At 45.8% G+C, this 15,000-nt stretch overlaps 2 protein-coding genes across 3 annotated transcripts in view; both read left to right on the top strand.

Annotated features, from left to right (window-relative positions):
- kansl1l (KAT8 regulatory NSL complex subunit 1-like) overlaps positions 1-3,053 on the top strand; it is a 22,867-nt gene extending 19,814 nt beyond the window's left edge. For both annotated transcript variants that reach the window (XM_042084440.1, XM_042084439.1), the window contains exons 15-16: positions 1,634-1,907; positions 2,246-3,053. In XM_042084440.1, the coding sequence (XP_041940374.1) occupies positions 1,634-1,870 (237 nt within the window). In that variant the 3' untranslated portion in view covers positions 1,871-1,907; positions 2,246-3,053. The remainder of the gene's footprint in view (positions 1-1,633; positions 1,908-2,245) is intronic.
- Positions 3,054-6,012: 2,959 nt separating this feature from the next.
- The window catches only part of map2 (microtubule-associated protein 2), an 83,522-nt gene continuing 74,534 nt past the window's right edge, over positions 6,013-15,000 (top strand). Inside the window, exon 1 of the mRNA XM_042066878.1 lies at positions 6,013-6,050. The gene's annotated coding sequence lies outside the window, so the exon portion shown is untranslated. The remainder of the gene's footprint in view (positions 6,051-15,000) is intronic.

Below are 15,000 nucleotides of genomic sequence, written 5' to 3'. Positions count from 1 at the left end.
AAGTGACAGATCCAGTTCCTGGAGAGACAGAAATCTCTCTCTCTCTCACTCTCCCTGTCTCTCTCTCTCTGGTCTGTTTTTCTTTCTAGCTCTCTCATCCTCGTTTTCCCACTCTGTTTTGTTTGGCCTTTGGTTTTGACAGTCTGTTGTCCCCCCGTTCTCCTCTCCTCTCTCGCTCTTTGAGGAGTTGAGCAGTAAGTGAAGTGAGACAGTGAGAGAGAGAGAGAGAGAGAGAACGTGCTCAGAGAGAATGCGCTCAGAGAGAACACACTCAGAGAGAATGCGCTCAGAGAGAACACGCTCAGAGAGAACACGCTCAGAGAGAACGCACTCAGAGAGAACACGCTCAGAGAGAACACGCTCAGAGAGAACGCGCTTAGAGAGAACACGCTCAGAGAGAACATACTCAGAGCTTCTGAGCCTGTGATTACTCTGTCTGCAATGCCGCTCTTACAAAGCTGTTTGTGTTTAACTCCAAACGCTTCAGTCCTTGGAATACACAAGGTTAATGGCCTGGCACAGTAATGAAAGGTTATTACAGAGGTTCAGATCTAATCTCTTTTTCACTCTTTCACTCTCTCTGTAGTTATTGCGTACATGTTTGTGTTAGTGTGGGGGATTGTTAGTGTAGCCGTATATTTTATGGCTTTGTTTATTTTATATGTTAATGTCAATTTTGTATTTTGTTTATGCGTCCTTGTGGATGTCTTGGAAATGATGGATATGCTGTTATGAGATTGGTTCCGGGGAATGTATCTAGGGGGAAGATAATTAGGGGGAACGTTAAGTTCGAATCAGAGCAGAGTTAGGAGTGTGCTGGCTGGTTGTACATGTCCCGTAAAATAAAGCTCCTGAAAGTTAAACTTCACACCTGTAACCCGTCTTCCTTCCACGCCTCAACGAGACTGGATAGTTAACCAGGTAGTACTCTAAAAATTAGGGTTACATTAGTGTGACTGTCTCTCAGGCTCATATCCCTCTTCTCTCAAATTCCACTTCAAATGTTCCTAGATGCCAAAAGCATTCACAGGAACAGTAAAACATGAACAAAGGGAATAAGAGAACAAAGCATTGGTACAGTACACTACACTACACTACACTACACTACACTACACTACACTAGTACACTACATTACACTACACTACACTACACTAGTACACTACACTACACTACACTAGTACACTACATTACACTACACTACACTACACTGCACTACACTACACTACACTACACTAGTACACTACATTACACTACACTACACTACACTACATTACACTACACTGCACTACACTACACTAGTACACTACACTACACTAGTACACTACACTACACTACACTAGTACACTACACTACACTACACTACACTACACTACACTACACTAGTACACTACACTACACTACACTAGTACACTACACTACACTACACTACACTACACTACACTACTACACTACACTACACTACACTACACTACACTACACACCGTCCGTACTCATGAGGCTGCATGTGAATTGCTGTGTTGCATCTCTCTTTTGTTGTGCTTGCCTAAACACATGTGGTGAGTGGGTAATAGCTGCCAGTGTGTGTCTCGGCTCTTATTCTCTCTCTCTCTCTCTCTCATTTTCTCTTGCCAGCCTCAAGTCCCGTGGGAGACGCGTGCATTCCCGCTCAGTGTGGAGGAAGAGGAGGCTCTGAGGTCTGATGGTGAGGAGGAGGAGGAGGAGGAGGAGCCCCTGGCTGCAGCGTGGTTGGAGGGGGAGCGGAGCGACTCCAGTGGCATGTACAGCGGCTCAGAGATGGCTGGCCCCACAGTGCCCTCCAGTGGTCGCAGGAGGAAGCGCACGTGGAAGACTCCCAGACTGCACAGCTGACGTCTGAGGTTGCCATGCCATCCTGAACCCAGCACAGGTACACAGCCCGTCGAGGCCACCTACCTGAGTCATGTGATTACCAGAGCGGTTTATCTCTTCCATATTTCTTTGTGTCATGCTACTTGATTAAAAAAAAAATACATCAGGCATTGTTTACAGTCACAGAGCTCATTTAGTCAAATCCTTTTTTTAGGAGGATTATATCTGAAGAGCATCTGGTGTGTGGTATACATTGTGTACGTACACGTACGATGGTCTTACATGTCTGTGGTTAATCCCCTTTCCAGACACAATGCATAACAGCCCCTTTGCTTTGCGTGTCTTCGCCTTGCCCATTCATTTACTGATGTTGTTAATGTTGTCTGCTCTCCCCAGAGCTACCAGCAGCCCAGACGTCACATGAGCCTGCAGGAAGTGTCATCACACCCAGAAAGTGTCAACAGGCCCTACTATGCTGAAGAAGCGCCAGATGAGACCACAGCTTTAGACACAGTTGGACCAACCCTCAGTGGCTAAGAAGGCCGGATCTGGAAAGCCATGTGACTTAATCAGGCCATAGTGTGTTGCTATGCAGTACTTGTGTTTTTTATTGTCATCCGTCGTTCAAAGTATACTCTCGTTTGGCCAAAGGTGACCGTTTGGGAGACAGATGTGGCATGATTGTCCATCTGCAAGTAAATGTTTTTTATTAAATCTTCTTTTCAGATGCTTTTTTCAAACCTCACATATTTATTCCAGAAAGTTGTTGTATGTTTCATTTCATTTATTTTGTTTATGTGGCCTTCACAACACTACAAAATAGAGGAGTTTGGATTATTGTATATAGAGAAAAAAGTTCAGAAACTGGACTGAACAAATTCATTGTTAACATTTTATTTTTAAAAGTTATTTCATTGTAAAATCGCAGTGTTATGGGTTTTACTGTGAAGTATTTATTTATTTATATGTACCAACTCGTGTGAGTGTGTGCACACATGTATTGGTGTGCATGTTCAAGTGTGGACCATTTGTAAAACAGAATAGTATCTAAACATGAATATGCATTAGATATCAAAAATTCAGTTGTAATGTTTTGAATGTTTGAAAGTAAATGGTGTTCTGTCATTTACACAGTCTTCAGAGTGTCACTGTAACATGGTTAATGTCAGTATGCTTGAAGTAAACACTGATAACATTGAAAACGGTGATTGGCTCCTTGTCTCCATGTGCAGATACCATAGACTGTGTAAACTTTGTTTAGTAACACAGCACTGACTTTGCCACTAATGGACTGTATCATGATGACTAGTGTGATACCTCTGATCATGCTGATGAACGCATTAATCTTTTTCTACCCACCCTGGATATTTTCTTTATCCTGCCAGAGGCTGTTTGGCTTTTCTTCACACCACATAGGTGATGGATGATAGGTGATGGATGATGCTGGATGAGGCTGTGGATGATGCTGGATGAGGCTGTGTCCAGACCAGTGTGTCTGCCTCTTCTTTACCATAGGTGTGTAGTTATCTTTCATCATCTCAAAAAAAATGTAATTGAAATCATGTTTTTTCCATGATGGACCATAATGGAGCTGTGTCTTGTATCATGTTGTGTCACAGTTGGGCCAGTAGAGGGCCCTGTGTCATCACACAGATGAGTTACGGGGGAGGCACAGCCACATGCTGCTGCATACATGATGACTTAGAGCTCTAGACAGGCCAAGCAAATGTGTGCTATCTGTACCAACCCTGTGTTTGTCCAGACATGTAGTTTTTATCGTTTGAATGTTGCAATTTGCATTTGAATGCTACATTTCAGTGATGTCCAACTTGTTTGAAACATACTGTTATTGCACAGACATCATCCACCCTTGATAATATTACCCAATAGAAAATACCTTGTCTCACATACACATACACATACACACACACAACAGCACTGCACTGGCCTGATGCCCTTTGATGTATGTGTGAGTGAGGCATTTATATGTGATTACCTCATCGCTGAATTGGGTTTTAAACTCACCCTGCCAACCACCACCAGAGACGAGTCATTTGCAGACGGGCACAGCAGTGGTCAAGGTTATCATGTCCATCGTCTCGGGAGTGTCTGGGAGTCCAAGAGGCAGCGGCAGCAGCAGTGTCGTCTAATGAGCCGGCTTCCTCCTTCGTTAGCCCTGCAGCCCCATGTCCAGTGGAGACGTCCGCACTGCCCTCCTGCCCTCTGCAGCACTGACCAGGGGATGTCTGACCAACACGCTGCCACATTAGTGAAGGGCAAAAGAGACATGGCCTTGCGTTCTAACTCGCTGTGTTTGTTAAACACTGCTGTGGGCCTGTAATGCAATGCTGTGAACAGGGGCTGGACCAGCTGACATTCCCTCTCTCTCTCACTTGCTCTCCCTCTCTCTCTCTCTTGCTCTCCCACTCTCTCTCTCTCTCTCCCTCTCTCCCTCTCTCTCTTTGAGTGTGTGACCAAGAAAGTGTGAACTGTTCCAGGCACCAGCACTGCACTGATATCGATCAGCTCTGAGAGTTGGGAAGCTTGTTCAGTCAAATGTGACTCCCTCTGTCTCTCCCACATTCAGATAGAAATCAGTGGTGTGGTAATGCTGCCGTGAGTAGTGCCAAAACAGTTTACAGTGCATTGAGGCAGTTTGGGCTTTAAAACTGCTATTCATAATCATGACCAATCTTCATCATCTTATTTTACATATCAAACTGTCCTTGACTTCCTCCTTCTCTTTCTTTCTGTATCTGTCTTACACATGCTTCAGTTGAAGAGCTTTAGTTATTTTATTTAGAATACATTTAGATGTGTGCCATGTTAAGGTATTGGAATGCTACAGTTTAAATGAACATGGTCAAGGTGACGAAAATAAATAACAAACAATAAACATCATTATTAGGTCTTACAACAGACGAAGGAAACTGTCCACCCTGTGTCCAGATGGTAAATAATGAATTGTGTGCTGTTGCTGTGTGCCACAGAAAGATGAATTGCACTACACCCTCTGCCGTGTGCGCTACTGCCATCCAGCTGACATAACGGAATGGTTTAGTGATTTTTTCATGAAAAATAATTTTCTATTGACTTGCACTTAGAATCTTTTAGTAAAAAGTGCAATTTATTTACCTTCACGGCTGACATTTCAATGGGATCACCCATACACTCCACACCTTCCTCTCTGAGGTCTGTACTTTCATGTTGTCCTTATCCCCTGGGAGGTGCTGATGGCTACTCATTTTTAATTCCTGCCTCCCCATACACACCTCACTCCATCTTCAAAAGCAAAAGGGAGCCATGTACTGTATGAGCTGGGCTGCAAAGAGGGGCATATATTGTTGCCTAGCACACTGCAGATTCTGCACATTATTCCATCAAATCTCTTTCTCTCTCTCTCTCTCTCATTCCCGGTCATACTTTGCTGAATTGCATATGGAAAGGTGGATGTATGATGACAGTGCTACCTGGAGGTCATCCATGACGTCCCTCAGCAGAGAGGGCAGAGTTCAGCACAGCTGTCAATGATCAGCATAAGACGAGGGATGAATCTGACAGCAACTTGAGCTGCATTCTGGACCTTGTAGGGACTGGCAGTGAATGTGTCTGGATCAGATGTCCTACCAGCCAACCAAGTGTGTTTGTGGCTCTCACAGGCATGGCGGAGTGTGTGTTATGCCGTGTGTGTTGTAGCCACTAATGAGGTACTTGTGAATGCTGCTGATGATAGTGCTTGGAGGCTCTCTCTGTTTCCTCTTCCCAATGTTGTGTCTGGTGTCTGGAGCTGCCACTGCCAGCTGTGCTGTGCCTGCTGGCTTCAACATTCATGTTCAAATGCACACACGCACACACACACTGGAAGAGGAGGAAAATTCCTCACAATTATGACATTCAGAGAGGGGTGCCTGCAGCTGTATTGATAAGAACACTTCTCCAAATGGGAGATTGGAAATATATACAGAAAAGTAAATACTATCACTTTCACCTAGTAACGGTAGCCTGCATTAGGCCTATCTTGTGACAGAGCTTGTATGATATTTTAGCGGAGTTTCTTTTCTTTCTTTCTGCGATGTGCGCACTTCCACAGAGTTATTTACGGTATTTGGAAGTCGGGGGCGTGGCTAAAACAGCCTGGGACTCCTCGGTTAGTCACTGCGCTCTGTGAGGTAGTCTGCAGTAGACTGGTTGCGCCGCACAGGTAAGCGATATATTTATTTATTTGGTGGAAAGCCATGATGTAAGGGGAAAATACTCAATTGTTTTTTTTTTTATATTAATATATTTTTAAAAATGATTAATTCCACGTGAAGACATGTTTTGTGCCATTTGTAAATTAATAGAATAGCTAATCCGTTGTTGAGTTTGAAAGAAAGGACGCATTGTTCTGTTGCATGGGCATATTGACAGTGCTTAGCGGCGTGGATGAATAGCATAATGTCTTCATGAACCGAACAAACTTTCTTGATTTAGTGACTTTACATTTAGGTTGTGTGTTTTTTAGCTACGTAAAAACATATTTCGGTGAAATGTCCTCCACAGAAAATAATGTGGGAGCCTATCATACTTCGATAACGCAGTTAATCGCGATTTGCATTTGAAAAATGAGTAAGATCCCATGTAAGTGTACATATTTCGAAAGAAACATATCTGTATAGCTGACGAAATTAAAACAGCCTAAGCTACTGTCAGTTAGCTTACTTGATGGACTTGATGAGAATGGGAGAGAGCAGGTTCTAACCCAGACTGCGGTGTGGCTACAGAAGGGGGACGCTGCGTTTTCAGGTCCAGCGGACATGGTGCTGAAATAGGCTACCTCAGCTCCCTGGCTAACATCCTTTGTGTTGAAAATAGGCTTAGCGTTTTTCAAAAGTAAAATACATCAACAGTGTGAACTAAAGTTGTTTAATCTGATTTCCCTTTTGGATATCGTAGGCTTTGGCATTTGGTCATTTCAGGATATCGTCTGTGCTGCAGTGCAAATAGAAACAGAAAGAAATGTAAAATAATAAACTCTATCAAGGCTGTTACATCACTGTAACTTGAAGAATTCTGCCAAGACTATCCAATGTGTAATGCTCTGTTGTGTCCAGCATTGCTGTAAAAGATAGTTTGTCTGCTCTAAGACCTGCGTAGTGTTAGTGAAAACCTCACCTCATTATACTGTAGATTCTCCCTTCGGACCTAATCCAGTCATTCATTTCAGCCAGACAGGCATGGCTCAAGGGTTATTCATGAAGTCGCTGACAGGAGAAAAGAAAAGTGACATCGGCACAGATTTTGAGATGCAGGGAATAAACTAGGCTAGGCTACACAACCTAACCAGGACCTTATCAAATCAGGCGTTTGCTTTACTGTCAAACTGTTGTCAGACGTGTCTCAGGAATGATTGTTGTGTTGATACATTATCAGAATAAGAGAACACATAGAGTGTTGACAGGATGCACCACTAAGGCACACACACACACACACACACACACACACACACACACACACACACACACACACAGGATGTCCTAGAGAATGTTATATTTAGAATAATTTGCTGGCATTTAGCAGTCATTTTTCTGTGAACAGACATGACTTCCTCACAAGCATATCCTAATCACCCTCTTTCATGGTAATGGGCACATTCATATCTCACTGTTCGCCATTTTATTCTTGAGTCCTGAAAACTGCAGCACTGTGCCAGTGGCTCCGGCCCCTCCGTGGGCGTCTGGTCCACAGTGAAGTGGTTATTGCATAAAGCTACAGCAGAGAACACAGTGAGTTTCAGTGCCGAGTGCCCAGTGCTCATCTGTATGCCAAGGTCATTCTCCATTTTAGTGCTGTTCCTGCTGGAAGCAGACAGGTAGAGGCACAGCACAATATCCATAAAAGCTTAGGGGATGAACGCTCCCAATGCTAAACAAGGGATCAAGCCAGACACAGCACACTCCTGAGCCTAATCACAGATTTGCATGCTGTCATACTATACAGCTATTGATTTTCATTCATTGTAAACAAGGCCTGGCTCAGGTATGAGACTAATGCATGCCTAATGAAAGGGGGAGTGAGCCATGGGTATGGGACCGAGCCGGATCGATGGGGCCGCCTGGGCCCACCTCCCGGCCCGACAGGCGTGCCATAAGGCTGGGCAGGAGTCTGGACTTGACAGGGCGAGGCTGGATGGGGCATGCCGCTCTCTTTGAGGCTGGGCGGCAGATAGGGATCTGCTAGCCTCTGGTATCTGCATACATCAGCTGCTGGTGTCTGCATGCCCGCACGCCCATCCGCTGGCCCTGAATAATGCAGACCCTTCACGTGGAACTCTGTCCTGCAGCGTCCAGGGACACAATCAAACTGTCAGTCACAGAGCCACGCCCACGCACCGCTTAAACAACCGCTCACACATGATGTATTGTTGTTTTGCAGAGCCGTTTGATGGATAAATACGTGTTGATTTTTTCACGGTAATGATGCATGCCTGAGCACCGGCAAAGTCTTTGAAGTCTACCCACGCAGAATGGTGTTTAAGTGGCGGCGTCTGACCCAGCGTAGGCGGGCAGTGTGGTCGCATGGCGTCATGTTTAGCCGAGGCTCAGGCTGAGGTTCCTCTAATCACAGTGACGTGACCTGGATCTGGGCAGAGACGATCAGTCTGAGCTCCACCTCTGTCAGTGTCTGGACGTGAAGGAGCGGAGCTGGAGCTGGAGATGGGAAATGGAGCAGGGCTTCTGTATCCCTGGGGACGGAGCTTTGCTGAGGAGGCACTTAACACCCAACCGAGTGACATGATCTCTGTGGAATAAAGTGCTGCGTATCCACTAGGTATAGATGTGGGTACCGTGGGTGGGGTGTACTCTCTCTGCAGGGCTTTGGGTTCCATGTGAATGCATTTTAATTAGAAGGGTCTGTGCCTCCGACTGAGCCCGAGGAGGCAACGGGACTCAGTGCGGATCGTGAGAGAGGCTACCGGGGAGGTTGCAGCAGGCCTGTGTGTTTATGTGTGTTTTTTTGGGGGGCTCCAAACGGGGACTTCTAATATGGGAGGAGGAGCCATAACGCAGAAGGGGACGAAGAGGTCCGTGAGCACAATGACCTCACTGTTCTCCGCGCACGGCTGAAAACATGGAACTTCCTGCTCCAGCGAACCGGCCTCTCTGCTGGATGGAGTCTGGTGCCAGTGCAGTACAGTGTTAACAGTAACATAACTTTTTCACAAGCCAGCATTTGTGTTGCGAGTCTCATGAAGGCAGGCTCAAGCAGGCTTTTGTGTTTATTGTATTGTGTGTGTGTGTGTGTGTGTGTGTGTGTGTGTGTGTGTGTGTGTGTGTGTGTGCGTGTGTGTGTGTGTGAGTGAGAGAGAGAGAAAGAAAGCATCCGTATGAATGTGTATAGGTGTGTCCATGCTGTTGCGTGCAGACGTTAAGTCCACCCTGATTAGACTCAGCTTACCCCATCACTGCCATCCACACTCCCCCTTACCCCAGTCTCTACCTTCCACCCTCCCTCACTGGGGAAAGAGAGGAGGCTCTAGACCGTCCTCTGTAACAGTCCCATGTATCACTGTGGCCCTGTGATGGAGTGGCCATCTAAAGTATTGACCAGTATCCAGGTCATTGCCCAGCTCTGAGTAGGCCAGTGCACACTGGAAAGCTTTCATTACAGTCCTGCCAAGTGCTCCCGTGTGACCAATTGAGGAAAGCCTTGGAAGCTCACTCAAGAGCTTGCCTAGATTGCATCAGTAGTTTCACTTTATCAGATGCCCATGAATAAGACGATAGTTGCACTTAGCATATAGCTCCCTTTTAGCTATAGGCTAGCTGTAGGCTAACTGGAATAACCCACTTCCAGTGAATTATGCTAGGCTAACGGTGCCAAGGAAATGGCCAGCATATACAACAACTAAGTGTAATAAATGATTGTGAAACCAATAGCAGACATATTCCAAATGACATGCCTTTACTGTCCCCTCATTCAGCATAAATAAATAAGTAAGTAAGTAAATAAATAAATAAATAAATCAAAAGTGATTGAATGGTGTTTGTGTGTGTGTTTTGAGGGCTGCAGAGTTTCATAATATGTATGTGTGTGTATGTGCATGTATATGTTTTTGTTTGTGTGTAAGTGTCTGTGATTTTTCCACCTTGTAATATATGGTAATGTTATGTGTTTGCACAGTTGAGTGATAGAGTGAGGTAGTATAACTAGCCTCTTTCTTTCTTTGCCCCACCCCTGTAGGACATCAAATTTTTTGAGGCTTTTGAGCAAAAGTTAAACCACCCAATCCCTAGATGACTTGGCGTCTGCGACCGCACTCAGCTATTCTTGTCCATGCGCTTCAAACGGTATGATTATGAAAATAGATTGGACATAGAATCCGTCTGCTGGGATTTGCTCAGGCCCACAGTTTTCCACAGTCACACAAATCATACGTAATCTGAAGGCTGAGTGACGGTTACATGGTAGCCCTGGCCCTGAGGGATCAGAGAAAGCCTGACCACGCAACCATTCCCTCAGACTGCTTTGTGTTGCTTTGCACAGGATGCACTGTGTTGCAGTGCAGCTTTTGCTGCTTTCCCCCAGCAAATGAGCTTCAAGTGTTGATCTCTTTGGCTCCGTCGTTATCATTGGAGTCTAAATCTGAATCTCCGAGACAGCTGTGAAATATAAGTATAAGTATATATACTTTTTTGATCCCGTGAGGGAAATTTGGTCTCTGCATTTAACCCAATCGGTGAATTAGTGAAACACAAACAGCACACAGTGAGGTGAAGCACACACTAATCCCGGCGCAGTGAGCTGCCTGCTTCAACGGCGGCGCTCGGGGAGCAGTGAGGGGTTAGGTGCCTTGCTCAAGGGCACTTCAGCCGCGGCCCACTGGTCGCGGGCCGAATCGGCAACCCTCCGGTTACAAGTCCAGGGTGCTAACCAGTGGCCCACGGCTGCCCCTTATGTGAATGAGTGCCGTGTCTCTGGATGGGCCCGTGTGCTAGATCCATTGCCATGTCAGCTAATCAATGTGGGAGTAATCATTGTCCGGCCATGGTTTATCAGGACCCCTCTCACTCACGATTTGTGGGGGCTGTCCATTGACGGTGTGCAATGGACAGTCCATTGATGAAGTGCAATATCAATAGGCATTCCCCACTCTTGATTGCGCACACTGTTGAATGACACTGGAACATTCTCCAGTCCATATTGGCCAGATTGTGTGTAAATGTGGCAATAGTGAACATGTGGACTGAAGGCCTGAGCCTGTGAGTCATAGGCATGTCATATGGGCCCCCCTGGCTTGGGAGGCCACCTGTGTGTGTGTATGTCTGGGCTACTGTTTAATCTATCAATCCCCAGCACATCCTCTGCTGGACCATGTGACGTGTCATCCTGTGCTAAACTGATAGGTATTAGCTGTGCTTAAGTCAGTGCTGCAGACACACTAATGAACAGAGACAGTGTGTGTGTGTGTGGTGTGTATTTGACAGTGACTGTATATGTATGTGTATTTGTGTATGTGAACTAACCATCCATCTCTTAAGGTGTGTTGGCCATTGTCTGTGTTCATGTGTGTTTTCATGTGTGTGCATGCGGGTCAAGTTTTGTGAGAACAGGCCCACTGCAGTTTAGTGGAGGTACAGGGTGCCTGCGTGTGTCTACCGTGTGAATTCATGACAGCAGGTTCCATGTGTGCGGCAGCAGGTTTATATAACCTGTCACTGTGACGTGTCCCTAATCCAGACTCCTCCCCCTGCCTTCTCCAAGCAGCAGCCTCTCTCAATGTATCAACAGGCTGAATGATACTCTTCCTTCAGCAAAAGTCTGACGTAGTGTGTGTGTGTGTGTGTGTGTGTGTGTGTGTGTGTGTGTGTGTGTGTGTGTGTAGGTGTGTGTTTGCAAAGCGCTGGGCTCCATTCCAGCCCTTATTTTGGGAAAGTGGCGTTGTGCTGTTGTCGGTCAGTCTTCTTAAAACATCACTTTCAGAATAAACTGTATGACATGATGTGAAGGAGAGAGAGAGAGAGGGAGAAAGAAAGAGAGGGAGAGAGAGTAGGGGCCCTGAAAGAGAAAACAGCTCCCGTAATGAGGCCCTGTTGACTGGGCTGCTCCCACTGCCTCCCTCCCTACTGGAGCGCGGGAGCATGGAGACGTTTATGACATCCTGAAGCTTGTAAGGCACAGCTCCATGCTGACATGACAGAGTGGCTAGTATGGCCCATATTAAAGGCCCTTAGCAACTCTTAAAGAATATTCTGGACTTATCACCATATCTCGGTACGGAGCTTTTAGTGCTGAAATTCTGTACTATTCTGTAGCTCGCGTGGGCTTTCAATTCCCATTTCGAGATGACTGTTCCACAGAATTGAATACATTTTGATGTGTTCTGGAGGCTGATAAAAAAGAACTGCAGCATTTAGTCAATTGAAAAGAGAGCTGTTGTTCCCCTTAGAGCTAGTTTTGGCCTAATTGCATGATGAATTTAATTTAACCGTTGTCATTCCTGGTTACTCCTACAGCCCATTGTAACTTAATCTGTAGGCCTATGCTTTGTGCCTTACAATGAATATAGTTCATCCTGAATCTCTGATGAAAAAGACAAATGAAATGTTTTTTTCTGCAGTTTAGATACAGCATATTAGCCACCCACTCAGTGTTGTTGTTGCCAGCGTGGGGTTTGGAGAGGCTACTTGGATGGCACATGACAGTGCGTCATGTTATCTCCTTTATCCGTTTGATTGGAGCCGATAGAGGTCAGAGCAGGAATATCAGTGGTGCACAGTACATGCGCATGTGTGTGTTCACACATACTAATGCTTCCGCTCACCAAGGCAACCCCTGCCATGGAAACGGTTGCGTGGCGATTGTGGAGGCAATGCGGAGCACACAAAAGCGCCTCTTCAGAGCTCAGCCCATGTGGAAGTAACATGGGGACGCTGAGAGGGCGCTGAGGCTGGCCCACTGGCCCTTATCACACTTGTCTTCTGCGGCTCTTCTTCCTCCTGGGTGACCCAGCACATGACCCAAAGCCCTGAGCCCAGGCCACAGGGAAAACCTTTCCATGGGTCATTTTTCTGCCCTTACAGTAGACCTACAGTATCCTTTAGTAAGATGCCAGAACTGTGTGTGTCGTAGGTGTGTGACCATTTTCTAACTACAGTAATTTACACAAATGTGTACCGTACCTGCAACGCTGAATGCAGGCTTTCTTTAGAGATGCTGTAACTCATTCCTCCAGGTCTAGTGTCACTAGAGGAAAGAGGAAAGTGTCAAATGCTTTCTCACACAGTACAGGAATGCCATCAACACCCCAGTCAGCAGTGAATGAGCCTTTTGCGTGTTTGCGTGAGCCCAGACGAGCCGGCAGACGTCGGTACACCTGCCTCCTCACTGTAGGGGGCTCTGAGGTGCCGCCTGTCTGCTCCGGCAGATTGGCAGCTTGTGTCACACACTCGCTGCCAACGATTTGCCGACTTCCCGAAAGTAACGCTCCTTAAAACACCGGATCGTACCGCCTCACCCTTGAACAATTTAGTCCTGGCCACAGTGTCCCTCTCTCCACTCTCCTCCCTCTCCTCTCTGCCTCCACCTTCACTCCCACATGATTATGGCAGCTGCTCTTATTCATTCTCATTGTTCTCTATTGTGAGCCAAGAATGTGGAGGAAAAAAATTCTGGCCATTTGTGTACTTGATGGAATTCAAAATTAGGCAGGGACAGTTGGAAATGAAAAAGTCGATCAGCTTGCATAAAGGACCACATTTCAGAGAGCTAGTCCAACTGCAAAGGTATCAGACTGTGCCATTACTCGTCAGACAGAGCTGGAGTCCATGACAGTGACATGTGTGAGGGTGGTATGATTGCATTACATGCAGAGTTCTGGGAGGCTGTAGAAATTGCCTACAGAACAAACTTACAAATCTTATAATGTGCTTATAGACTTAGTGTGGTGTGTTTGTCTATGTGTGTGTGTGCTAGAGTTCTGAATGTATGTGAATACATTTGTTTTTTTTCTAGATATATGATATGATAAGTAAGGATCTGTGTGTGGATGTATTCTCCTACACGGGTGTATGTCTACAGTGTGTGTGTGTGTGTGTGCCTGTGGCTCTGTGTGGGATGAGGCCTGTGGGTGGATCTGGTGGAGGAATGACTCATACAGCCATTAGAGCCCCTTCCACTGTTCTTCAGCACACCTTGATCCTGAGCAGAGTGGCCGCCAGGAGGGACTGAGAGGAGTGGGTGGGTGGGTGGCTTCATGGATGTGCCGGAGAGGGGGCCGTCCGTGTGTGTGTGTATGCGTGAATGTGTGTGCGTGTGTGTGTGTGTGTGTGTGTGTGTGTGTGTGTGTGTGTGTGCTTTTGCGTGGGCTGCAGTGTGTGGGCTGCGGCTGCTGTTGCAGCTCCGAGCCTGTGTGTGTTTGTGTGTGTGTGTGTGTGTGTGTGTGTGTGTGTGTGTGTGTGTGTGTGTGTCGTTACCAAGCCAGCCAGCTAGACCCTGGAGATGGTTGTGGATGGGGGCGTGTGGCTCTCCACATATCGTGACTGGGTTTTGTTTTCATGTGTATTGCTAGAGGATCTCTCGTTCCTTTTTGTTCAGTGTACATGTCTCATGAAGCACAATGTGTGTGTCCATAGTACATCATATAATTACACGTTTAATACTTTTGTCCATTATTATGTGGAGTCCAGTTGTGAACACCATTTTGTTTTCGATTTAGTTTGTTGTTTTTTGTTTTCTGTACAAGGGATCTCATATTTAGTCTGAAACAATAGTAATAATATCAACATGCGTTAAAACTATGTAACCGGTTCCAAAATGCTATATCCTCCATTTTAATGAATTTTCATCAAACATTTTGTTTCCAAGTAGTTTTAGTGGAACTGTAATTGAGTTATTTTTATTGGTTTAGCCTTACTCAATCCAAACAACACAACTAATTTCACTGATATTACCTGAAATACACAATTAAATAACATGACTTATTGTTTTCAAAAATATATAAATATTAGATAAAGCATTTTGGAACCAAACTCTTTGTTAATCTATCATCGGAGCATCAGTAACCCTTGCCCAGGGCTGTAGTCTTGCTGCAGTGCTCTCCTCAGAGGGAGCTGTGCTGTGCTGTGTTGTGCTGTGCTGGACTGAACTGGACTGCGGGGCTGTGTGTGGCG

The sequence above is a fragment of the Alosa sapidissima genome, chromosome 2, assembly GCF_018492685.1.
Source record: "Alosa sapidissima isolate fAloSap1 chromosome 2, fAloSap1.pri, whole genome shotgun sequence".
Classification (NCBI taxonomy): domain Eukaryota; kingdom Metazoa; phylum Chordata; class Actinopteri; order Clupeiformes; family Clupeidae; genus Alosa; species Alosa sapidissima.
This window is presented reverse-complemented; position numbering and strand designations above follow the sequence as displayed.